The sequence below is a fragment of the Schistosoma haematobium genome, chromosome 1, assembly GCF_000699445.3.
Source record: "Schistosoma haematobium chromosome 1, whole genome shotgun sequence".
NCBI classification, from domain to species: domain Eukaryota; kingdom Metazoa; phylum Platyhelminthes; class Trematoda; order Strigeidida; family Schistosomatidae; genus Schistosoma; species Schistosoma haematobium.
The window spans coordinates 14,670,030-14,697,931 of NC_067196.1; the positions used below are offsets into that span (position 1 = coordinate 14,670,030).

At 37.9% G+C, this 27,902-nt stretch overlaps 1 protein-coding gene across 2 annotated transcripts; it reads left to right on the forward strand.

Annotated features, from left to right (window-relative positions):
* The first annotated feature begins 8,221 nt into the window (after nt 1-8,221).
* Nucleotides 8,222-27,671, forward strand: MAP2K6_3 (Dual specificity mitogen-activated protein kinase kinase 6). Of its 2 annotated transcripts, none has more exons than XM_012943789.3 (6): nt 8,222-8,300; nt 16,650-16,768; nt 21,584-21,828; nt 23,349-23,501; nt 23,666-23,884; nt 25,320-27,671. In XM_012943789.3, exons 1-6 carry the CDS (start codon nt 8,269-8,271, stop codon nt 25,536-25,538), a joined length of 987 nt encoding a protein of 328 aa, XP_012799243.1. In that variant the 5' UTR covers nt 8,222-8,268; the 3' UTR covers nt 25,539-27,671. The 2 variants fall into 2 exon arrangements, with proteins under 2 accessions (XP_012799243.1, XP_051073221.1); XM_051210953.1 differs by lacking the exon at nt 8,222-8,300 and adding an exon at nt 12,308-16,591.
* Nucleotides 27,672-27,902: the final 231 nt, after the last annotated feature.

Here is a 27,902-nt window from a genome sequence, read left to right on the forward strand (position 1 = left end):
AGTGACAATTTGTCTTTAAGTTGTATCCCTTTCTCGGACGATTCGCTAACCGTCCAAACCTACTATTAGATACTCTCGCGCGGGATGCTATAAATTGGGTAAGCTCGTCAAAGGTTGGTTCTCTATTATCTTCAGTCAATTCACCCACCCAGTCCGCCCACTGGGCTTGCATAACTTGAGGTAAGAGTCCTACTATTCTCTCTAAGGTAATTAGAGAATTTAAGTCGGCAGTATACTTCATCTGTTTCAAAACCATAGAACAATTTTCCATTCTAATAGCTAGATTTGTTAGTTGCTCAGGATCACTGTAATCAACATTTGTAGTTTTGAATAAGTCCTCTAAAGTCTCCCGAGCGATTACATGCGCCTGTCCGAACAACCGTTTTAGAATTTCTTTGGCCTTCTTGTAACCAAAAGAGGCTTCCAACATAACACAACCCTCAATGGCTGTTTTCGCTTTACCCTTACAATAATGTATCAAATAAAGCAAGCGTTGACCATCATCCTTGACCCTTGATTCCACATAGGTCTCAAACTCCCTTAAAAACTTCCAGTAACCTCTTGGTTGACCGTCAAAATAACTTAACTCAACCTTTGGTAACTCTGGACCTATGAAAACGCCGTAGGCCTTACGCTTTTTGCTTGCTTCACGTCTAAATTAAGATTCTCTATGCCATCTGCCATTATATCACAACTAGATTCACTATAATTACAATCGTCCTTATTAGAATATGAACCATGACACATAGAAGCATCAGAAGGCACTTGCCTTGATTGAGGGGATCCATCCTTTTGTTCATCTCTTTTAACATCCACAAGCCTTGGACTTAATTTCCTTCGACGATTGTTTGGCATCGGAAGCGAACAACCAGATATTCCCAGAGACGATGATTGGAATCAACGAAACGAAAGCCAAACGAATTCGACCAAATATTTGTTTAGAACTGTAAGATCCAAACTACGTTTGGACTGCTGGACAGCTGTCTGGATGAGTTAGATACGCGCCCTCGCCCGATTGAAACCAAAACAAAGTAATTAGGTAAGATAGCGGTTCTAAATTTATCATAAATTTAAGTGTACATTATTACCTAAACAAATATAACCACTCAGCTATCCAACCAATAATTGTTCAATTGATCAAATCTAATTACAATAAATAAGAAAGTTGATAAAGGATGCAAGAAATTTACCAATCACAACAAATCAACGTTATTCTATCCTGGCTGGATAGATCACACACAACAGGAGGAACAATTCAATATGGCTACCGCCAAGAACAAGTGTCAAGTAAAACAACACAGATGCAGTTCAGGAAGAAACACAAACTTAGTGAATGCGTAAGAAAACAAAAACTATAATAAAAAATACAAGTATTAACAACTCAAATGTAATCAAAATACAACAATGTACAACTAAGGGAATCAATAGGAACAAAGTACAAGTATATACATGGAGGGATTTTCACCAACACACAACACATTCAAAATGGATCTTACAACTATTATAGTGCTAATTGAGGATCAGCCAGTATGAAACAGGTACTGTTGTTTTAGGCGATTCTGAAGTACCAGAGGGTTGTGGCATGAATGGATACAAGCTGCCTATATATACTGCAAATTATGATCCGAAAATATTCGTCTACATAATTTTAATTTCAAAAGTAGGCCTTAATGATTATTTCAAGTGCTTGTTTGTCTGACAACTATGTGTTGTTTAATTATTAAACCAGTGCAGTGCGACAATATTTTAATTCGGTGGCTTTAGTATCTGAGCTATGTCAAATGTCTTTTTAGGAGAATAATATGTTACTCCAATCTGTGCACCCAATACTCGTAGCAATGAAGATTATGATGGGTTTAGCGTAAAATGTTAAAGGCGGTTTAAATAACCGCTAAATTCACAAAACGTAGAGATGGTGCAATATAACTCATGTGTAAGCTAGGTCAACATACTATGATATAATGTAATAATATATTTCTGCATGAGCAGGTACATGCCATTTTTATAGACATGATCTATAAATAACAACATTTGTTGACGCACAACACGCTTCCCAACTTATTAAGTTTATAGGTGTTATAAAGTAGACTCATAGAGCGCTTGCTGAAAACCACGACCTTGAAAAGACGCGTACGTCAAGTTTATTCTAGACCTCAGAAATGCTAAAGCTGTGCCCTCAGAGCAAGATTCTGAAGAAAAGAAGAAAGTAAAACAGAAGAGCAGCAAGCCACGTTGCTCAGCATTGTGTAGTGGAACAGACAGAGGTATAATAAATTAGATTAAGTTCACATTATCTCTTGTCAGAGTGAAATAAAGTTAGAGGCTACGGATGAGAGAATGTAGTAACAAATAACATTGAGTTGTGATGTTTAACAAGTTAGAGTAAGCTCATATGAAGGAAGGGAAGTCAAGGCTGGTACAAGCAAAGCGGTTTATTAGAAGAGAGTGTGCATATAGAGGGTGAAGTGTTAAGAATACTAATGACTATATCTTTTATTGTTTAATTTTTTCTTTTTTTGTCCATCCGATGCGTCACACAATCCTAGTGTAAAAGTCCGAGATAGCATGTTATAGGTTGTCTTAGTAGATTAGCTGATCCAGCATAAAATTGGAAACATGTGTGAGTGGTGAGCGTAGGAAGACAAACTATATCACAGATCGATTGACTTGTTCTCAATCATAAAGAGCCTGATACATACAAGATGTCTTGTTCCTGTGGATTGAAGTCACCACCCTCACCATCAATGCTTGCTGGTCGGTAACTTCACCTCCCTTCCTTTTGTGATGTTGGGCTCATTTAAGCTTACTTTTGGATATATGTCATACCTCACACAATCCTCTGTGTTTCACAAGCTGTTGGAAAACACTATTTCTATTAGTACCATTTTACAAGCTTATCAGGCGGTTACAAGTTATGGACTGTGGATAGGGCTGATGTTATTTTATGCTGTCATAACCAGTTGATGTGTAACAGGCACCATAGACGCAAGAACACTGGTAGTAGGCAGTCGATTGACTTTTTAGGGTGGTAGTGAGTGTCCCTTAGCGACCGAGTTTAGTTGAACAGTATCGATAGGTCCAGTGAGTTATGAGAAATCTAACCATAAAAAGGAAGTTCGGCCGAGAATTTTAAAGTTAGGAGATGACTTATGAAAATATAGTGAGGAATATGACTGGTATAATATAGACTCTTCATAAAAGGTTGCTGCATTTGGCATGATAGCATTCAAAAATATATATTAATGTTGAGCAGAACTAGGAATCGTCAAATTAATGTTCAATCTAGTATAGTTTTCCTGAAAACGACACACTCATAGTAATATGCCATTTGAAGTCATTAAATATCTCATACTGAAAATGATTTTGTAAATGCTTCATGTGAGATATATACTGCTAGTCTAAGTGAAAGTATACACATCTTAAAAAGAGCTTGAAACGTAGTAAATCATCTAGCAAAATAGTAAAACTCGCCTGCATTTTTTTCGGAATTTCGATCATCTAGTGAATTCGACGTATGAAAAGCCAATTATGACGAATGATTTGTGTCAAAAAGGGATTAGACTGAACGCACGGTATTGCAACTAGGTTTTGGGTGCTCATGATGCTGTTGACGTTGTTACTCTGTTGATTCGAGGCAAATCCATGAGTCAAGATAAATACGTGGCTCTCATTGTATGAACGATCTGAAATGAGCTTAAGAGTGCAGAGACATTATAGCTTAAACTCACTGTACGTCCGTGGAATATTAACTTTATTGTCTGGCAGTGGAACTCGTAAATTTGAAATTGGAGAGGCTGTGGTCTGAAGAATATTGAGTGAAAAAACAAAAAGAATTAGGCCAGGATAACTATTCAATTCTTGCCTACGTTAGCTGCGATTTATATGTATTTACATCAATCAAGAGCCATATTTGCCTGTGGTTGATGTTTTAACAAGCCTGTTTCACTCAACCATGTGAATGTCATTAGGACTTGTCAGTGAGCTACTATAGCTAATTATAAATATAGATGACCATTTATTGGTATCGATCGAGCTAGTGAGCTAGGAGTACTAATCAGTACTACAATACGGTAATACACGTGGGCATCAATCAACAGACTAATAGAAAATGGGCCCTAAGTGCCCTTGTACGGTCGATGGTAGAAAGAGTCGATTCTCTCGAAGCGTTCTCACATGGCGTCGAGTATACATTTACTGTCAGTCCTACTCACTATCTCGCGGCGGTGTGTTGTTTACGAAATTGAGATGACGAAAAGAGAATGTCCGGCGCTTTAACATGGTTAGTGGATATGGAGAATCCACCTAGTGGAGTTGGACAACCCTGATTCCAAACCAATGGTGCACATGAGCTCCAGAAAATAAATGGCGTATGATCCATGGGACTGCATCTCCTTGTAGTGGCTCTGCTTAGTTAATCGATCAACTCGATAACCATTGTAATATAAACTATCAACGGTGTTTGAAATCAGAAGGCAATGAGAAACAGCAACTACACTTTATTTGAGGATAACACAGATCACAAAGCTATTAGCACATAGAGCGTATTTGAAGCGGAGAAGAGAATAAGTATATGCGAGCAATTACATAGGCAAATTTATAGGGGTGCAGCAAAGCAAGGGCTAATAATAGGATTTTAATACATACATGGTTGAGGAGGAGGATGAATCATCGATTAATATTTAAGCAATCAACACTTTAGCTATAGTCTTTCATGTGATCCAGTAATCACAACGGTACAAATAATATTGTTTGTTAAATAAGTTAGAAAAAGAGCTTAGCCAAAATTAACCATGATCAAAATCGGTTGTAGGTTAGTTGCTATATCCTAAAGTTGCCCTACTACCTTGTGAGTTGAACGTTTAGGTAAAGGGCCCCGGGTGTGGCCCTCTAAGTAAACCACCTGCCTTGATTTTGGTGCCCGGACAATATGGTAGCACACACGAATCAGCGATGAATAATCCCGGAAATATTACTCTTGCTTTAACACTCATTCAGAAAAATTTTATTCACAACCATTTGATGACATTCGTAATTATTTCTTTCATACCACGTCACTGATGTACTCCCTTTTATTCTCATTTTGATTACTTTAATTTTCAACTAATACAGCAGTTCGCGTATGGTGTAAGCCCTGTCCTATCTAAATGATCTCAAGTCACCGACTGATCGAAAGCTGAGTGCCACCACAGAATACGAATACTGAAGCAGTCTTTCTAAAAAACGTATGTCATTCAACCTAGCCCCCATCAACGTTCGCACGCTAATGCAGATCAGACAATAAATAGGCCTGACTATTTATTCGGAAGTTTCAAAGTCGACATCTATTGTCTATCCGAGACCCGTATTCAAAACTAGTGGAGTACATCAAATTCGCTCTCCGTCTGTCGCCTTGAAAAGCTTGTTTTACTTGCGCTTATACGTGGACTCTGTTATATCTTCGTCTGATTTTCCTAGCGTTCGTGTCGCACTAAGCTCCAGAGATGAGGTAGCACTATTTTTTTGGGTCCCCATTAACAGTCGGTTGTGTGTTGCTATATTAGAAAGCTACATTAAAATGTGAATAAATCGGTATTTGAAACAATGTTTTTTCGTCATCTCCGCCTACGACACTACATATTGCAGACTGGATAAGATGAAGAATGCGTTTTACCACCGGTTAACAGCTTTTCCACAGTAAGTGCGTTTCACATATATTGTAGTACTAGACGGAGACTTGAATGCTCAGGTCGAGCATCAAGGCAGAGAAGAGAGTCCTTTAGGTGGGGGTGGACTTGTTGGACACAGGTCAGATAACGATGACCATCTACTGCAAATTTGCGCGGACTACAACCCACTTCTGACTAGGACTAACTACCAGTAATGTCATTGACGATGTGTTACTTTGTACCCCATTCTGCACCTCAAAAATGGACTCAGTATGATCACATCTCTATCAGCTGCGCTGGCTTGGTTGTGTACAAGACTGCCGCTCCTTTTGAAGTACTTACATGAACTCTTGTCATGCCCTTGTTTGCACCAATTTCACTACGTTTTCATTGGTCAACAAATTCATCTTCCAGAATGGATCGATGTAAACGAATTGGTTGTAGCTTGTGTTGCAAGTAAATGTCGAACCGAGCTAGATTCGAAGTTAGCTACCATCCCTCCGTAAATTATATATGAGCATTGGCTGTGATCGCATGACGTCATGAAAATGGCAAGTAAAGTTGCCTCAAGCTTTGCGCGACGTTCCATTCATAGGCAACGGGTTTCTTCATGCTCCTTACATCTCACAGAAACCTACTGGTCTACTCTGGTTGGTCGTGAGTTTGACGTTCTGGAAACAGCTCCGGTGGATATAAGTAATCGTGGTGTGAATCTGTTGCCTGGAGAAAGACTTCGACCTTGGGTACGCAGATGACATTATCTTACTATGCGGTGATAGCCAAATCATGCAATCCACAATTAACCAGTTGACAGTCAGTGTTCGTAGCTATGGCATGTTCTTTGCACATCCTGATTCCGAAGTACTTTCACAAAACTGACAGGATCCTGTGCCTAGACTCACTTTTGGTGGTGAGTAGTTTTTAATTTAGTTGAGATGTTCGTGTATCTGGGTAGCGGTGTAAGTGTTGGTGGTTGCGTGAGTGATGAGGTCAATCCACGTATGGTGAAAGCCAGAGCGACTTATGGCAATCTGTGCCATCTTTGGCGCCTTCGTGATGTTAGTCTGGCTGTAAAAGGTCGGATCTACAACGCGTCGGTGAGAGCAGTTTTGCTCTATGCTTGTGAAACTTGGCCTCTCTGAGTTGAGGATGTTAGACGACTCTTTGTGTTCTATCATTGTTGTCTCTGAAGGATTGCTGACATCCAGTGGCAACACCATGTTAGTAATTCAGAGGTTCGGCACCGTGTGTTCGGGCACAGCGATTATGATTCAATTAGTGTAACTATCTTGAAACATCGACTTCGGTGACTTGAACACATCTTACGAATGTCGTCCTTGAGAATTTCACGTCGTGCATCATTTTCCGATATTGGGACCGGTTGGAAAAAGCAGAGAGGTTCGTGTATGACATGGTGTTGTGGTATGAAAGAAAACTGTACAGGACTGGCTTCTGTTGGTCCTTCACGACTCTGATTGGGGTCCTAGAGATGATTCAACACAGTGGCTAGAGATGTTCTCAGATAGGGCTCAGAATAGAAGCCAGTGGCGATCCTGCTGTAACCTTCTTTTACTTTCTTCATAAAAATGAACGTAATGTCTTTCTCGTTGTACTTTTCCTAACTGAACTGCCTCTCTTATTATTATCACCTTAAGGTATCATTTTAGGTCATATATTTTCCCTCTGTGTCAATGAATTACCGGGACTGCTTAAGTCGTCAATTATTATCCTCTGTAGATGATATCAAGATCCGGGGAACAATAAGTACTGGTGGTGATCATCTTGGCCTTCAAGCCGACCTAGACGAATAAGCCAAATGGTTCCAAAGTCGAGACTCAGAAATCACTTCTAGAAAGAGTGTGCTCATGCATATCGAACAGATTAGTAGTTACCAGTATATTGTCAACGGTAGATTGTTTATATGTGCGAGATGACAAAGACTTAATTATAACAATAAGTCATGAATTCAAAACAACAATGCATCGCAATACAGTAGCTGCCAAGGGTTTTCGGGCGTTATGGTCACTTCACCGAGCATTCATATGCTTTGACGAAGAGTTGTTTCGGGTTTTATAATCCATCTATGTAAGACCACACCTAGAGTTCGGTGTCCAAGGTACTGATCCAAGTCATACTACTGTTACTGACAAACATGAGAGTCATCAATGTGCGGGAGCAAAGTCAGTGAAAAGTGGTTCCCAAATCTTTTACGATGGGCGCTCAAAACACCTGAACCTTTACCTTAATCGTACCACAGAATGTGAGGTGACTTTATATCGGCATCCCGTATCTTTAATAACGAATAGAATGTTACTAAATCGCATCTTTTTGCGCCCTCCAGAGCTAATGCTCTCCAAGGCCATAGAAAGAAAGTCCAAAAACCACAATCTGATAAGCTCAGAGCGGGTTTCTGTCTTTTGACCGAATAGTCAGTGTCTGGAACTCCATATTCAAAGGACTTGTATCAGCCCCATCAATAAATATTTTTGAGCATAAGCTATTACTTTGCGAGAAAAAAGCTGAATGGATTAACATAGGTCGATCGACTAACTATCCTTCTGATTGAGTCGGATTTGTGTTTTCTCGCGGGTGTTTCTAAGATTCGCGTTATAGCAACTTGAGCATGCCGGTTAGCAATGTGGAAGTGCCTTCTCTGTGAGTATCTAGGTTTCTGTACATGAGTTTAACTTTAGTCTATCTTCAGGAACTTATTTTTCGTTTTATAAGTAATCAAATATATATTGTGTTATCCAGATTAAGTTTAGATTCAGATGCGCGTAAATAGATTAGAAGGCCTACGACCTGTCTTTTCTTTTCTAGTAAGCTTCTATGAACGTTTAGTCTTCCCCTGAAAAAGCCAATTGGATGTGAGGTCACCACTGCTTCGGGTAATAAGTTCCAAGAATTGATGATATGAAAACCTGAATGCCACGGGTATTTTGTTCGTCCCTGGCTTTTCTACTCTCCTACTATGCCTTCTGAGATATCCTGATCTGGTAGAAAAAAAAGAGCGGATGTGTTACGTCCAAAATCATTTTTATTGCTCTTTACGTCAAAATCAGATCACCTCTTCATCTGCTGTAGTATATACTAAAGTGGTCTAGATTCTCAAGCCGCTCATTGTATTGTAAGCCCAAGAGTTCATGGATCGCACGGGCAGCCGCCCTCTGCACTTTTCCCAGGATATCCGAGTCACATTTTAGACAGGAGCTTGCAGTCTGAACGTAGTTTTCAAGTTTGGATCTCACTAAGGTTGTGTATACGGTAGAGAACATACTGGTGTCCAACTTGGTAAATGTCTGTCTTAAAACTTTTAGAGTTCTAGATCCCCTAGCTGCGACCTCGCGGTAGTGGGTCGTGGTCTTAAGGTCACGGCTCACTGCCATCCTGGGATTCTTGTGAGACTGGACTACGGGCACTGGTTCTTCCCCTATGCCGTATCTACTTACCTTTGTATCCCGAAAGTGCATGTAGACACCTGCTTCAGTCTGGGCACCTGGGTAGTATTACGGCCCACACACAATCAAGTGACTTGCGTGATGCGTATGTATTCGGTGCCCCTTTGTACTAATATTTATGTCCAAATAAATAGATAATAAATATGTAGACACTTGGCGGCGTCGATAAGCATCAGGTATTTTTTAGATCAACTGGCCAGAACATCTTAGTCCGCCCGAAATGCACATGGGTTTGCATCTCCTGTTATTTCTCCAGAGTTTTACATCGTCAGCGTATAGTAGCATTGGGGACTCAACTATACTTGGGACTTCATTTACATGCAGTATTAAAAGCTGAGAAGCTGGTGCGGAGCCTTTCGTGACACGTCAAGTAGTGTAAACCAGGTCTGGATACTTCTTGATTTTATATAACTTCGTCATTCAGATCCTCTTGGAGATCACGCTTGTGTCTTCTGAGATTTTGGAGTTTGATCTTCCAGATGGTCCACTCATTAACGTAGAATAAGGGTATGAATAGTCCTGTTTGATGAGGATACTGATCACATTGAATAACAATACTGACGTGTTTGGGATGGATTTCTCTTTGAAAACGCGATATGACTTCGCGGTTGATCTATGTCAAGTCCGAAACTAATGATAAGGAGTGTGTCGACCGCTTCACTAGTCGTGGGAGTTGCATCAGTGAGTTAGTGCCTGGCAAAATCTCAGTATGGAATCCATAATTCTGAACGGGTTTTACCAACATTTCATTTAGGTAGTCGACTTACTTACACCTGTTACTCCTCGTGAAGGAGCATAGGTCGCTCACCAGCATTCTCCATCCAACCCTGTCCTGGGCAATCCTTTCCAGCTCCTTCCAGTTGTAATTCATCCTTTTCATATCTGCTTCTATTATCCGACGTAACGTGTTCTTTGGCCTTCCTCTTTTCCGCTTCCCTTCAGGATTCCAAGTTAGAGCTTGCCTCGTGATGCAGTTTGACGGTTTGCGTAATGTATGTCCTATCCATTTCCATCGTCTTTTCCTAATTTCCTCTTCAGCTGGAAGTTGGTTTGTTCTCTCCCACAGAAGGCTATTGCTGATGGTATCCGGCCAATGGATGTTGAGTATCTTGCGTAGACAGCTATTTATAAATACTTGTACTTTCTTGATTGTGGTTGTTGTAGTTCTCCAAGTTTCAGCTCCATACAGTAGAATTGCCTTGACGTTCGTATTGAAGATTCTCACTTTGATATTGGTTGAAAGTTGTTTTGAGTTCCATATGTTCTTCAATTGTAGGAATGCGGCCCTTGCTTTGCCAATCCTCGCCTTTACGTCTGCATCTAAACCTCCATGTCTATCGACGATGCTTCCCAGATATGTGAAGGATTCTACATCTTCCAGAGTTTCGCCATCAAGGGTGATTGGATTGCTGTTCTCCGCTTTGAATTTGAGGACCTTGATTTTCCCTTTGTGTATGCTGAGGCCTACTGATGCAGAGACTGCTGCTACATTGGCTGTCTTTATCTGAATCTGTTCACGTGTACGTGATAGGAGGGCTAGGTCATCTGCGAAGTCCAGATCGTCTAATTGGTTCTGAGCTGTCCATTGTATTCCGTGTTTTCCTTCAGATGTCGAGGTCTTCATAATCCAGTCGACCACCAGAAGAAAGAGGAAGGGAGAGAGTAAACAGCCTTGTCTGACTCCGGTCCTTACTTGAAATGCATCTGTCAGCTGTCCTCCATGCACTACTTTGCACTGTAGTCCGTCGTATGAGTTCCGGATAATATTGACAATCTTCTCAGGAACTCCGTAGTGTCGAAGAAGTTTCCATAATGTCCTCCTATCTACACTGTCGAATGCCTTTTCATAATCAATGAAGTTGATGTATAGTGACGAGTTCCACTCAACTGATTGTTCGACGATGATCCGTAGTGTTGCAATTTGGTCTGTGCACGACCGATCCTTTCGGAATCCAGCTTGTTGATCTCGAAGTTGGGCATCTACTGCATCCTTCATCCGGTTCAGCAACACTCTGTTGAAGACTTTCCCTGGTATTGACAGTAGTGTAATGCCTCTGTAGTTTTCACATTTGCTCAGATCTCCTTTCTTTGGAATCTTGATGAGGTGTCCTTCTTTCCAGTCCATTGGCACTTGTTCCTCCTCCCAAATCTTTTTGAATAGAAGGTAAAGCATGCTTGTGGTTACTTCGACGTCTGATTTCAGTGCTTCAGCTGGTATGTTGTCGGATCCTGCTGCTTTCCCGTTCTTGATTTGTCTGACGGCCATTCTAATTTCTTCCGTCGTTGGTGGGTTGACATCTATAGGAAGATCTGTGTGTGCTACTTCGATGTTCGGTGGATTCATTGGAGCCGGCCTATTCAGGAGTTCCTCGAAGTATTCTACCCATCTGTTTCGCTGTTGTTGAATTTCAGTGATTGGCTTGCCTTCTTTGTCTTTGACCGGCCTCTCTGGTTTACTGTATTTCCCTGATAGTTTCTTCGTTGTATCGTAGAGCTGTTTCATATTTCCTTCTCTTGCAGCTTTTTCTGCCGTCGTTGCTAATTCTTCCACGTATTTCTTCCTGTCGGCTCTAATGCTCCTCTTCACTTGCTTGTTTGCTTCTATGTATTCAGCTTGTGCTTGGACTTTCTCTGCTCGTGTTTGGCTGTTGTTAATTTCTGTCTTCTTGTTCTTCCTTTCTTTGATCTTGTCCAGTGTTTCTATAGAGATCCATTCCTTATGATGGTGTTTCTTTAGGCCCAGAACCTCTTGACACGTTGAAGTCAATGTTTCTTTGATGCCTTTCCAGTTGTCCTCCATGGTAGTTTCTTCTTCCTTCAGTAGATTGTGTAAGGCTTGGAACCTGTTGTTGAGAGCTATCTTGAATTCATTGAGTTTGTCAGTATCTCGAAGGAAGGCTGTATTGAACCTTTGTAGTGCTGTTTGTCCACTTGTCCAGTTCTTTTTTAGCTTCAGTTTTAAATTGGCTACAACTAGGTGGTGATCTGAAGCTACGTCAGCTCCTCTCCTGGTTCTCACATCTTCCATTGTCCTTCGGAATTTTTTGTTGATGCAAATATGGTCTATCTGGTTCTCTGTAGTGTGGTCCGGTGAGATCCATGTAGCCTTGTGTATACGTTTGTGTGGAAATATTGTGCCTCCTATGACTAATTTGTTGAATGCACACAAATTTGCAAATCTTTCTCCATTTTCGTTCCTCTCTCCCAGTCCATGTCGTCCCATAATATCTTCATATCCAGTGTTGTCTATTCCGACCTTGGCATTTAGATCTCCCATCAGAATGGTGAGGTCGTTTCTTGGGCACTTCTCTATGATTGACTGCAGCCGCTCGTAGAATTGATCTTTAATGTCGTCGAGGTGCACTTCAAATATTCTAAGGACAGACATATTGTTCTGCAGTTCATTCTATCATACTTTATGACTGTAAAATGTGACCTTCAAAACCAGAGAATATTGTTAGATTGCCAGTATTTAATCATAGATACCTTCAAAGTATTGCACGCATATGTTTGGACCATCAAGTTAGCAACATTGTGGTTATTCACCGGTTACTTGACACCACCGCATATCCCGACGAGTAATGCTTATTAATTCAGAAGTAGGTTTAAAGAAAACCAGAGGGATCAAATTAGAACGTGGCATCAATTCATGAAGTTATTGACTGTTGAACTGGGCTATGTTGTTATTTGTAGACTGCATATTAAATCTTTATGATTATCGTAGCCAATGGTTGAAGACAGTTGATATGGCTTTTAGAAGATCGTATTGATGAAGTTTTATTCACTTTGTTTTCTCGATATTTTGAGTTTTAAGATTATCTCCGAAACAGGTGCATTGCATAAAATGAGCTGGTTGATTTTCAAATAAGACGTGTTGTGAAAAATGTAAATGACTACAATCTCTAAATTGTCGTCAGACGATTGACTCTTTTTATCATTACGAAGATCTGAGGTGACCTGGTTGAAATCTTCAAATAACTGACCGGTGAATTTAGAGTTGAAATGCTCTCACTTTGCTTGCCTTCTAAAACAGAAAGTTTACAAAGTCATACGAAGATGTTCAAGTCTTTAAATCAGTAATTTGTCAACTGATTACCTACTTTTTAATCATATAAAGTTTTCTGCCTCAAAACATGATAACTTTCTCTGTTGGTGTATTCAATGGGTTGATTCAAATAAGTCTCATCACTAGATGCATGAGATGGTTTCTAGCATCTGGTTCTATCCGGTTGACTTAAGGTATTCTTTAGAAAGTTAGGGCTTGTTAAGCCAAATAAGGCAACTCTCAAAATACTTCTGGAATGAGCTCAAAAGGTTCTTTGGAATTTGGTGGCTGACCTTAAGCCTTTTTTACGTAATTTATTGAGGCGATTACCAATCAAGTTTTTCCCAGTTAAAAGGATGGGAGCTGTTAAATTGCATCAAAGTTCGCTTGCATAAATTTCTATGAGTATTCAATTCCAGGTATTTGAGGGTGAAAGCTCGTTACTGTATTTCCAGATTCATAGCTTTGGTGTTTCAATAGGAGGATAGAAAAGGTTGCATCATGAAGTGATACGAGACTAAATATGAAGTGAGACTGCGTAATAATGAAGGGTCAGAGAAGAATAAGAAAGTGAAAAGAATCCACCGGTCAGAATTATGAAAGATAATATTGATATTTAGAGTCTCGTATCAATTCATGATGCAATCTTTTCTATCCTTTATAGACATATTTACTTTACAACTATACGAATGTACAACTTGAGTAAGTGATTTCGTCGAAAAGATTTTCGCTAAATTTTTATTTCTATTCAATGACAGTGGGTTATTTTAATTATGGTATTTGTTTGTCAATTTCATCGTTAACTGATTTATATGTGTTAGAATCATTCATTGAGCCACACTAACGATTTTTGATGAAAAGAATAGAGGTATCTTAGAAAGTTTGCATTTGCATATTTAATTTTGGGTAAGCAAAAGGTTTCAGGAAGTTTGCCGATTTTTCAAATCCTGTTTAGGGAATCTTATTTTGTATAATTGTAAGATGGGTGTTAAATATGAGTGCCATATTATGGTGTGTACGCATTCTTTCAAAACTCAATGTATTTCGGTTTATAGCGCTACTCAGTGTAACCCCCTTTCCTGGTGCCTCACTGTTGATTTTTGTTTTTCGTACATGAAATATATGAATGCCAACTTCATTTATAACAAACAGACAAGTATTTTGAGTTGAACTTTAAAAATCAGTGTAATTCAGCAACATGGAAACTTTACTTTTGGGTCACATCGGGTTTGAGAATTAGCAGTACTACGGTTTTATCCAAATCGTAGACAGAACGACTATTACTTAACTCAAGCCCATGAGCTTACCTTAATTACATCTCAATTTCTTTTTACTTTGAAACACACGTCATGGAAAAGCACTTCTTAAAAAACACAATTTGAGTTGGTATTATTCTCGTCAATCTGCTGGCGAGATAACATCCCAAAAGGCACCTAATTGGATATAGTCTTACACAGATTGTTGTAAGTACCTTCTTTTTATTTTATTCCGTAGACTTCACGGCATTTATACCTTACTATCGGTTTTGGAAATCAATGAAACGTGTTGTGACATACAACACACCTACCTTAATTCATTCTTCTGTCTGCGGTAAGGCAGCATACCCCAGGATAGTTATCAGTACTACTGTCCCCCCCAGAACCTAAATTTTAATTTTTTTTCTGTTTCCTAATTACCTATATGGCATGATGAAATCTCAAGTAACAATTATTTTAGCTAGTGTAACTATTAGACTAACTATTGATGGTTTGAATTAGCTGTTCAGAATAACGAGAGTGGTGGATTACACAAGATATATTGTAACCGGTTTTTCACCTAAGGCATATTTTGCATTATTCCTAATAATTCTTTCTTTAAAACTGAATGGACATGTTGGGTAGCAGTGATTATTTTCAAATTCACACAGGTGTCAACTTATGTTTATCTAGAGCTATCTTCCATCATCATCACCTCCAATTTAATTCGTGAGTTGCTTCATCCGTAACTCAATGGATAAGCTGTAACAGATCATGCTTAAACGTATTATTGTCCACTACTTTCAATTAACATTTCTGAATTCCGATTATGCTATGCGAATCTCGTATTTTGTAGGCCAACAAAAGTGTCCTGAAGTGATTCAACCAACCTAATGTCACGTAATAGAAGTAAATTCGAAATCCTTCGTTGAACAGTGTAGAATTTATGATCATAGCATTTGCTTGCAGAATACTGTAAGAATTTTACACACACTCAATCGGAACTTATAGCAAATTTCGGATTATAAGCAAATAGCTTTTTTAATCGTATGAAGCTTGTTTGTCCGCTTCGTTCGGTTGATGAGTAAACTGAAGTTCCACGATCTTGTTCTCACATTATTTTCACACAAAAAATGCAAGATCTGGCGAACCCACTCAGTCAGTCAGCTACAATGTAGGACCAGGCACATATATGCATCAGCCCAAGTTGCCACAACTCATTAGCATAACAAAGTAGACATCAAATTCATAGGAGTAGTTACTTCGATGGTAGTAATACGTGAAAGAAAGATTGTGTATAAAGATATACATAAAGGAAGAACTTGTTCGTAAAAACAAAAATATAAAGCGGAAGGGAAGACAAAGAATGTATACACCGACGCCACTGATCGATTCTGAGCCATGTCACCCAGTGTCTCCAACAGTCACGTGAACCTCAACTAAGTAGTCTGCACTTACCAACATAGCTCAAACCAGAAGTTAGTGACTTCGATGACTGATGCCAACTTTTAGTTTGGCCGCCCCTAACTTCTAACCATCTCCAACACTTGTCAACATTTCGTGTCGTGGTAATCGGTGTTCAGGCATACGTAACACGTTGCCTAACCATCTCAGTCGATGAATATTCACAACCTCATCAACTGATTTACCATCATTCCCTAATACCTTGTATCTAACCTCATTATTGCTTACCCGGTGATGCCAGCAGATGCTGGCAATATTTCTGTGATCAAATAGTAGATTTTCTGTTTCATCTCAGTCATCATTAGGGACAGTATTGACTTTAACTAGTCAACTAATCAAATTATTTTTTCAGAAATTCCTGAAGCTTTGGAAGGCGGTTGGACCAACCCAATGCACCAGTAACCTCTATCGTTGTCTCATGTTCTCCTTGATCTGTGAATCCAAAACGCCTGGTGAAATGGTCGTTTTGTAGCGATGTTGAAAGCACTAAAGCTCTATACCCGATTTTGATGGTCGAACGAACACTGATAGCAATAGTGATATGAAACATAATAATGATGTTATATGCAGTTGGTTCCTGTCTATTAAACATCTTTGCCGAATATTTTCGTTTTACTATGAATAGTAAGCTGTGGTACAAGCTTTTGTCTGTCTTGCGAATACGAATCAAACTCGGATAATACGAAGCCCACATTTTTTATTTACAGACTTCATTTACCAATTACTTAATCAAATGCTTTTGATGTAAGAGGATCTTGGTTCAAATATTCCCGAGACTCATGTACTTTTCTTATTTTTATAGACAGCCAGTGCGTGATCCTGTACTGTTTCCCTTGGGATTAAAAGAAGAGGCAAAAATGTTACTAGGTTCCGAAGACATTACAATACACGCAAAGGATTTACGGAAGTTAGCTCATCTAGGTGACTTTTGTGCCCTTGTTTCTACTATTTTGATTTATGATTAATTCCATATTTTCTAATTATATGTATTTTTCGTGCGATCGAATGTCATTTATAGCTACAATTACGTTATCTGAATCTGAAAACAACGTATCGAGGGAGCATTTCCATTCTTCAGTTTCGGGTGGTTTTAAAACTCAACACTGTTACGTAAACTTAATGTATCACAAACTGAAATAATGGTCATGTTTACATTCATGTAGTATTAACAGCTGGGAATAAATTCCACGTTTTTGAGTCATTCAAGTGTGTCGCTGTCAGTAATTACGGTTATGTTTTAGTTTATTTAGTCACTGAATTGTAGATATTTCGAGATAAATTCTATTATAGAATTACTTGGAAGCACGTCCACTATGTTGTGACTTTTCTTCCGTCAGAACTGACTGCCGTACACTTGACACTAGCGTAATAGAGTAGTATCTTCATCGTAGAAAACTTTACATATTTCATATAAGCCAGCAAAACCAACAAGTAGCAAAATACGCCTTACATCATGGATTACGACAATGAAAACAATAATTCTTGCTCCATTTTACTTGATCTCCTAGTGCAGGATTAAATTTGTGAAAGTGGAGTTTATTGCCACTCATTTTCTAATGGTTTTTCACATGATCATGTTTGTTTTGGATATAGATTTGAATCAGGTTCCATCTTAAGTTTAGATTTTAAAATTGTTCAGATGTGTTACGTTTGATTTCTTTGTTGTATTAATCGGAGGACTTGTTTGGTTTTCGACCTTGATTTGTCATCTAAAACTACTTGGTATAATTAGTACGTTTATTTATCTATTTATTTGGACACATAAATATTGGTACCAGAGGGCACCAAATATGTATGCGCCACACAAAACAATGAGAATTCGAAGAGAGAAAAAAAGAACAACAACGAACAGATTAGTGTAAGGTAGTGTAGTAATAATAATAATGGAGGAAACGGAAAGGTACAATCAGAAGTGATCTTTCAGTTATGGAAGATACAACCACGTTTTATGAAGAAAGTAAAAGAAGGTTACAGCAGGATCGCCACTGGCTTCTATTCTGAGCCATATCTGATAACGTCTATAGCCACTGTGTAGCACCATCTCTCGGACCCCAACCAGGGAGTCGTGAAGGACCAACAGAAGCCAGTCCTTTGCAGCTTTCTTTCATGCCACGGCATCATGTCATACACTGACCACCTCTCCGCTTCTTCCAACCAGTCCCAGAGTCGGCAAATAATGCACGACGTGGAATTCTCTGGGACGACATTCGTAAGATGTGTCCAAGCCACCGAAGTCGGTGTTTCAAGATGGTGACATCGATTGCATTATCATCTTTGTGCCCGAACACACGATGCCGAACCTCTGCATTACTGACATGGTGTTACCACTAGATGCCAGCGATCCTTCGGAGACAACGATGATCGAACACAAAGAGTCGTCTAACGTCCTCAACTCGGAGAGGCCAGGTTTCACAAGCATAGAGCAAAACTGCTCTCACCGACGCGTTGTAGATCTGATCTTTTACAGCCAGACTGACATCACGAAGGCGCCAAAGGTGGCCCAGATTGGCATAAGCCGCTCTGGCTTTCATTATACGTGAATCGATCTCATCACTCACGCCACCACCAGCACTTATGCAGCTACCCAGATACACGAACTTCTCGACTACTTCTATCTGTTCACCATCCAGAGTAAGTATAGGATTAGAATCCTGCCAGTCTTGTAGAAGTACTTTGCACTTCAAAGGTGCGAAGCACATACCATACCTACAGACTCTAATTGTCAACTGATTGAGTGCGGATTGCATGGCTTGGGCATTATCGCACAGTAAGACAATATCGTCCGCATACTCAAGGTCGAGAAGTCTTTCTCCAGGCAACAGATCCACACTGCCATTACTTACATTCATCAGAGCTGTTTCCAGAATGTCATCAATGGCAAAGTTGAAGAGGAATGGTGAGATTGGGCAACCCTGCCTAACCCCACTGCTCGAATGGAACAATGGAGAGAGGTGGTTGTATGCCCTCACTCTGCCTGAGGTGTTTGTATATAGGGCTTTTAGGATGTTAATAAACTTCTCAGGCACACCCTTCTTCAATAGACAATCCCACAGAACAGTTCTATTCAACGAATCGAAGGCAGCCCTGATGTCAAGAAACACTACGATTGTTGGCCTTTGATAAGTATGGCGATGTTCTAACATTTGGCGGAGGGTGAAGATATGATCAATACATCCTCTAGCAGAACGAAACCAGCCTGCTCCTCGCGAGTTCATTTTTTTCGGGTTTCGAACAACCTACGAAGTATGACGGAAGCCAATAGCTTGGACCCAATCGAAAGTAGACTTATCCCCTGATAGTTGTTACAGGAACGACGTGAATCGTTTTTAAAGATAGGGAAAACTATCGACTCATTCCATGACGTTGGTACACTCTCTAGTTCCCAAACCTTTGTAAACAACGTCGTCAATTCCTTAGTCAGAAAGTCACCACCATCTTTAAAAAGAGCCGGAGGTAAGTCATGTGGGCCAGGTGATTTGTAACGCTTCAAGAGTAGGAGTTCCTTGCGAACTTCCGCCTCATTTGGTGGATCAGTCGTCACCGGCCATGGAGGGCAGGACAGTCTGACCGATGGTGCCGGAACGGCAGGCCAGTTGAACTGCCCTTCGAAAAATTCTGCCCATCGTCCAAGACGTCGATGGATGTTAGTGATTGGCATCCCATCATCCTCGCAGATTGTTTCGCTCACACCAGACTTCTTGCTGCCAGTGGACCCCTTTTAGCATGAGTATTTCCGACCTTTTAAGATGTTGATATTTTCTTACTCTTAAAATGTCCGTACGGTGCATATTAATTATTGTGACATAATGTTTTCGCATGAAATCATAAGTCAAGACGGTCTCTTGAAATTCATTTGTATCCTTTCTGTTCTTAAGGTGAGCGTATGCGGTATAATATTTTGTCCACATGGGCTCTAGGTTCCTGAGGGAACAAATGGCGTGTGAACCAATTATTGGTCACCAGCTACCATGGGATTGCATCTCCTGACGCTGCTTCACTGACTTGTGGATCAGACCTTTAGATCAAAGGCTACGGGTGTGGCCCCGTAAGAAAACAACCTGCTTCGGTTTGGGCACCTAGGCAGTATCGCAGATCACTCGCAATTCAAGTGACTTGTGTGACGCATATGTACTCGGTGCCCCTTTGTACCAATATTTATGTGTTCAAATAAATCTAGGATTAAGTTTTGTAAATCTTGTCTTGTTGATTGCCTTGCAACCGGTTTCTGTAAACGTCCTCATAGTAGCACAAAGTTTAATTCTTCCTATTATCAACTTATTTTACTTTACCAACATACTTTCCACTTAGCTCATCGGGTTTGTTTTTCTTTCCTAACGGTTAGGAGTTAAGGATTTCTGAATCAGTCACTGAATGTTAATAATGTTTTTGCCTGTCTTCTAAAATTCACACTTTACTATCATTTAGCATGTTTTTCTAGGTTATATATTCGTATGATCCAAACTATTGATCATACCATGTATACTGCTTGAAGTCGTAGTGTTAAAATAATGTAAAAATAGACCAGTTTACTCTATTCACTATTTCAGCAAATAAAATTCACCATACAACTTAATAGAATTTCAACACTTCTTTATTTTGATTCGGGATGAGCCTTTCTGTAACTTATGTTTCACTTTCTTAACATATGTATTTCGGCTACGTTGAAGGAGTTCTGTTGCATGAAAGACGATGTCAACGCACTGCTGATGAGCTATTAGTCAAAAGTCATGATTCGATTTATTTACTGAAGATTCAAGTATTCATATCAACTTGGGAAGTGGCGTATGACACATTCTGGTTAAATCACTGCTACTGCAAAAATTTATTTCCTTTAACTCAGTTAATTGTGAATGCAGTTCTTTTATCTTAATGATGTTATCCAATATATATTGAATTCACTAGTCTGTTGAAACATCGGTTTTACATAATTTCATTACTCTACGTGTAATTCATCCGACAGATGATGATACACGATTATTTGTCCCTCACTGTTGTTGAATAAACCTAATATGTTTTTTCAGTCAGTCAGTCAGTAACAACGTAGAACTTCGTACGTACGTACATCAGTTCGAGTTGCCACACCACATCAGCACAGAGATGCAGTGGTCGATTCAAATCCCGTAGTGGTAGAGGTAATAAGAGTATAAGCAGTAATCGGGAAAATTAGGGTTTGGAGATGTTATTTAAAGAGCATAATACAGTGAAAGAAATTTGGGAAGAGAAAAAAAAGAGACAAGGAGGAATAAGGAGATCAAAATTTGGGAGAACACAAAGAATGTATGCACCTGCGCCATTGCAAACGATTTCGAGCCATGTCATTCAGGGTCTCTAACCATCGGTTGCTATCATCTCGCGGTCCTCAACCAGGTAGTCTACACCTACCAACATGACTCAGTCTACTTGTCAGTGACTTCATGGACTTGTGCCATGTTTTGGTCTGGCCGCCCCTAACTTTCTTCCAACCTACTCCTATACCACTGAATATCGCACGTCGAGGCAGTCGGTGGTTGGGCATACGTAACACGTGTTCCAGCCATCTCAACTGATGAGTTTATGTATCGAAATTCAAAATGTTACCAAATCCAGATATAGTTATTGATATGGCTTAACAATAATTGTATTCTCAGCGGATAATTTATGTTGATTAATGGAAGTACTCGATGATTGTCTCCTGTATTCATTCTTCATCATGAATTTGCTTGGGTTTTCAGTAGCCATTTAACCTCTATTCTTCAGGATCTGGGTATTATGGAAGAGTAGAAAAAATGATCCATACACCCACGTCACACGTTTTTGCTGTCAAACACATTTCCGTCCATCTCAATTACCTCTCAAGACCTCTTATTTCTCGAGAATTGGCTGTTGGTACACGCTGTAATCACCGATCTGTGGTTACTTGTTACTGTGGTCTGTTTTGTGAAGGTGATGTTCTTATTGTTATGGAGTTAATGGATACATCTTTGGACAAACTACTAAAGAAAGTGAGTTGTTTCCAGATGGGTGTAACATTTTGTATGACTTTGTTATATCACTTTACGTTATTACTAAATTAAGACACATTTCAGGTTTCGAATTTCCTGTTTATTTTCATTTGAATTCACTTCTTGTGTACACCATACATCGTATTAGTAATATTTAAATTCTAAGCACTTTAGGAAGTTTCTCCAACAATTTGAGAGCGTTTTAGTACCAGTTTGCAAGCTGCGTTTATGGTGTGGACATACATAAGTAGTGCGTAGCAGGAATTGTAATTGTAATGCGTACCAGAAGATTGAAATTAAGTGAAGGAAAACAAGACAGTTGGAATAACAACAGGATTTGAAGAATAATGAAGGAAGTAAAGGGCAACTCAAGGAAGATACGCAAATGATGTTTTTAATGTATGATTACCCTATTTTACAAAGGAACTGTTTGATTTTGCATAAAACAATAAATTGATTTACCGTACCTACGTTTTCGTTCACTACATGTCTAACGTATTCGTAATAGAAAATCGGCCTCATTCAACTGAAAAATCACATCAGACTGTCGATGAGTGATGAAATAAAAGTATGTGTAAAAGTTTGCTTGTCTAATGGTTAGGATATATATTACATGCGTCCATCTAATGTTAATTTCCTATTCAGACTATGGTAGGGTTGGGCTAAAAATAGATTATGGGTGGTCTAATCAAAACATAATGTCAATTTATCAAGGCGATTGACTTCTTTCATGAACCATGTAGGCAGTTGCTGACTTCCTGACTAAAGCTTTACAGACAACCAAACTAGTAATAGACTTCGAGGTATATATCTCAATATGTGTTGTTTTGATACACATACATGCGCACTTTACTTTCTCCAAGTACACATTGTTTGTCTCTAGTTCTTTGCCACTGATAGCATGATTGTTTTCGTCCCTTTTCTTTTCTCGTTTTATGAATTTCCTATCACACTAGTTATGTGATGTATGGCAGCTTGGATAGGTATATTCTAAAATTTTAGTATAATTTTTTCTATCTGTTATTTTAAGATCATCAGTTAGTGCAGTTTATCAAGTATTCATTGATTTGTGTACAAAGCATGAGTTTTACACCAATGGTTTATCGACCAACTCAAATGAAAATGGAGTTCACGTCTTGCAGTTCATTATTAAAACTGTAAAGTCAGGATCCTATTGTGTTATCTTTAATAAATATATTGTTTGGGAAGCTTATTTTTGAATCTTTATGAAGTATCAGCGATTGCTGGTAGGAGTAAGACCAAGATAATTTACTTTCACAAAAGTTACCTTTCAATGTGTATTCACTTAATGTTGCTAGATTACAGGAATACGCCACCTCTTTTAGTCGAAGTGAGTTTGTCAAACAATAATGATAAGGTATTTTAACATTCGTTTCTTCATTGATGAAATAGATAAAGTACGGCATTTTTATGTTTTTTAAATATTTATCACTACATGCTATAATGTTGGGTTATAAGTAGATGTATTCACTTTCCGTTTCCATGATTACTCTTCATAGGTTTACAACCGTGGTCGTACTTTTCCTACTGACGTCCTAGCGTACATTGTATTATCGGTTGTTGAGGCTCTTGAATATCTACATCAACTTGAGGTTATACATCGTGATGTAAAACCTTCAAACATGCTTGCAGATTGTCAAGGCCGAGTAAAGGTAAGACAAAAAGTTGGAAAAATTTGCATTAGCTATTATCTTTAATTATGTATTGTATTTTCTCATTAAATAAATTAATTGTTTGTGATACGGGAATATTTTCAACCTGAAGTTCAATTACTGCATAACTTTTTAACTCTCTTTGTTTCCGTTTTATGAATAAGGTTTGTGATTTTGGAATATCAGCCGATTTAGAAAATTCAATCGCACTAACCAACATAGGGACAAGAGCTTATTTAGCTCCAGAGCGAATTAATACACGAGAGAATGAAGGGTTTTGTATTCGTTCAGATGTATGGTCACTTGGTTTGAGTGTACTTGAATTAGCAACTGGAAAACCTTGCTATCCTCAATCGCAAAATGTATTTCAGCAATTGGTCCAGGTAATTACGTTTTTTAATGTCTCTATAATTCTGTAGTCATCCTTTACTCAAATGACGTCATATCATATCCACTAGTGCAAAACTCAACAGTCCAATCTTATCTAACGTTCATAGATCTTTCTTTATCGATTAGCATACATTCCATTTGTATTTGGAAGTTTATTTTATTACGAATAATTACATTCGTAGAATAATCCCTATCCCGCCTATTAATCAACGTGATGGCGATTCGGGGCTTTTTATTTAGGCATTTCATCTGAACATGTATATTACTAACCAATCGCCAATTATTCCAGTGGTTTACTAGTTAGTAATAAAACTTAAAACTCTGGCAGAAACTTTTTCTTCAATTGCTTATTTCATGCAATTCATTGTGATAAAATACTTAGAAATCTAAACACTACCATATTAGTGTGATAACCAAAGGCGTTAACAGCTTTCCAACTTATTGTAAGCTATCACATTCAGGTTGTATTATTTTAAAGTATGATGATGATCTTCATATTCTTTTACCTGACGAATCATGTGACTTCTAAGTACAAGTTTGTGGGACCTAGGGCGAATGTACTCCGGCTGAAGTAGCTTGAAAGACATAAATGATCCAATGCATATAACCTTATCCCATTCATCTTCGGCATTCTTGTCAAAGTTAGGTGGTACGTAACCTACAACAATTATTTGATTGTCGTTTGGACATCTTAACAAAGTTTTTTGATGACATTTTTATCCGCCACTAAATAAGTGAATTAGTCAACTTATTCAACCATTTCATTTTAGCTATTCAAGTGTGCCGTCGTAAACGCACCCTACAACATCGTCTTACAATTGAGATGTGAACCGTCCTCAGTTTCTCCTTCATTGTGTTCAAATGTTCTCGTTTGTTGTCAAATATTTTAATAAATGCCACGTTACGATCCACATCTAGACTAAATGATCTAAAAAAATTCCTATTGATCTGTGACATTTTCAAAGTCCACGAAAAAAATATTAGGGACTTTTTTGTTCACATAATAGTCAAATAACAACAAAATAAACTAGTAGAATGTATGGTTGTTTTGATTAAAAGATGATAGGTTATTTTATAAGTTTTCACTTAAAATTTCAGAAGTATGGACACAAGTGCATGACTTATCGTTTACGATTTATAAAAATATATTTGATCGCCAATCCAATGAAAGCTTCACTGCGTTCTTATCAGTAGGATCTAAAAACGATTCTCACAATGTTATATCATACCAGAGTAAGCACTAAGATGTATAACGTATCTTGAAAATCGTGATTGGCTTAAACAATTCTGTAAGTTGGATTTATAAAAGATTATTTGAAATATCAAAAACTAAATCAATAAGTTATTTCTGTGTACATTCATTTAAACTTGTCAATCATATGATTACTAAAAAAAACTATAATCTAATTGATGTGGTTCTACTTTAAGGTTGTTCACGAACCATCACCACAATTGCCAGAATCAAGTTGTTATCCAAATTCACTACGTAAATTTATTGATTCATGTCTTATGAAGAACAAGGATGATAGACCGAATTATGTTCAACTACTGGAGTCAGAATTCTTATCAACTGTTGACGCTAAAAGTGGTCAAGAATCATTTAGACTATTTTTAGCAGATTATCTTGATGATAATGAAAAATGTTGATAATTCATTATAATATCCGTTGTTATTATTGATAATGATGTTAACTTACTTAAAAAGTAAGTACATGTATAAATTTTCGCAATCACATCATTAACATTAGGTTATATGTAGTAGGAATTACTTTTTCTCTGCCTGCTTTCACTAACAAAAGTTGTTTACTAACCTATATGTGATACATTCCGGTTTTTTTAATTTCCAAATTTTAAGAGATTTCTTTGCTCCTTATTTGTCTATCAGTGATGATTACAAACTAATCTTTTGGCCAGCCTTGTTGTTATTGCTTTTATCTTGCCAGCATATATATATAATTCTCATATATGTATATAATTTCTCCTGTCACTGTTCTCGTTTAACATTATAATATCAATGGTAATTACATTTAACATGTGGTTTTGTCGTTTTATTTTACCTTTAATTTTGTCTTCCTAATTTCGTCTGTCCTTATAAATAATTGTTTCGATCACTACTAGTCAGAAATAACAAACAGATGAAGAAGACTTTTTATATAGCCATTTTCACTGTAGTGGGATTTTATTAAATTTATTTTATTAAAGTGATTTACGTTTTTCTATTAACGAAATATTAGTCATGACCATTGAATGTAATTATTTCCGTTAATACACTGTTAGTTACAATTTTTTTACAATAATGGTGTTTGTTGAATTCATTAAGAAGCTTTGTTCGTTATATTATTATTATTACACAGCTAGTAAATAGAGAGCTAAGTTGTATGATGTTGAAATAGAAATTCGCTTCATTTTAATTCTGCCCATAAATTTAAGGTGACATATCAATCACTTGCTATCGTCCACCACAAATACTAAGTTATCATTGAACCCCATATTTATCAACAATTATATATTAGATTGCAATGTAATAACATAATGCGATATCGAGGCTATCCGCACTGAATGTCAGTAAGAGGCTGATCAATTTATTTATTTGAACGCATAAACATTGGTCCAAGAGGGCACTACATACATATACACTACACATTAACAATGAGACTAGTAGCGGTCATCATTGGTTTGTGTGAGGGTTGTGACACTGTCCGGGTGTCTAAACTGAAGTTGGTTTTCTTAGGGGTATCACTTCGAGCATTTGACCTAGAGGTATATTTTACAACTCAGTGAAGCACCATTAGGAGATGCAGCCCTATGATAGCTGGTGACCAACAATAGGTTCATATGCCCATGTACGCCATTGGTTCGGAGTCAGGGTTATTCAACTCTACTTGTTGGGTCCTCCATTTCCACCACCCTGGTTAGAGCGCCGGACATTCTCTTTTCGTCCTCTCAGTTTCGTAAACAACACCACCACCGCAAAACCGATCAATTCCAGTCCTAAGCATCAATGTCAGTATTCAAACAAACAATACACAAAGGAATTAATACTTGAAAACACTAACATTACTCTATTTATAATTTTTTTTACAAATACTTTGATAACAATTTTTTAATACAAAGGCAAGTACATCCGAAAAATTTATTTGTTGTTGTAACCATTTTTCATATCAATTACCAAATGACCAATTGTTTTTATGTAATGAACTTATAAGATCATCACATTCCACTTCGTTGATTTATTTTTACTAGCTCAGACTGGAATCTATTTTTTTATATTAGCGACTAATTTTTTTCCACGAAATATTGTAGATATTATACATATGTGTTTCATTATTTCACTGAAAGTTCTGTGATGTGAATATAATATAAGAGACGACGAGTTTTAACGTCTAATATATTTGAGAATATGTATCGTTCATAAATAACAAGTTGGCATACGATCAAATTGTGCAAGTTTACTGTTTCCATTAAGAAATTCTATATATTTCAATGTTTCAGTCTCTACGTATTTGATTCTAATTAAGTAAATCACGAGAATAAGACTAAATTCATTCATCACAAAGTTCTGTTAGTTTTTATTTTCCTCCTAAATAGAAAATGTTTTGCGGTGTAAACATACACGATAATTGTAATCAATTATTTGAGACTCAACTTATTATGGATGGAATGCAGTTGTATTCATTTCCTTTTGGGTATTGATCTTTACCATTACTTCGTACTTTTCATTTTTTTGGTATCAATGCCAAGATTTTACGCGATAGCTTCAAATAAATTGAACATCAATAGCAAGTTAATTATAAATATATTTTTGTGATATCCCATTGAGTAAAAATACAATTTTATATTGATTAGGAAATCACGAAAACAAGTATTATTTCTATTCCTTATTTTCAAGATGTATCTGTTTGTTCCTTCAGTCAGTCACCCGTAGTGAAGTTTCAAGTAAAAGGCATGCATTCTCATCAAAATGTTTAGCGAATTCATTCAAGTTGGTGTTCTGTGTCGTTTTAAGTACTTG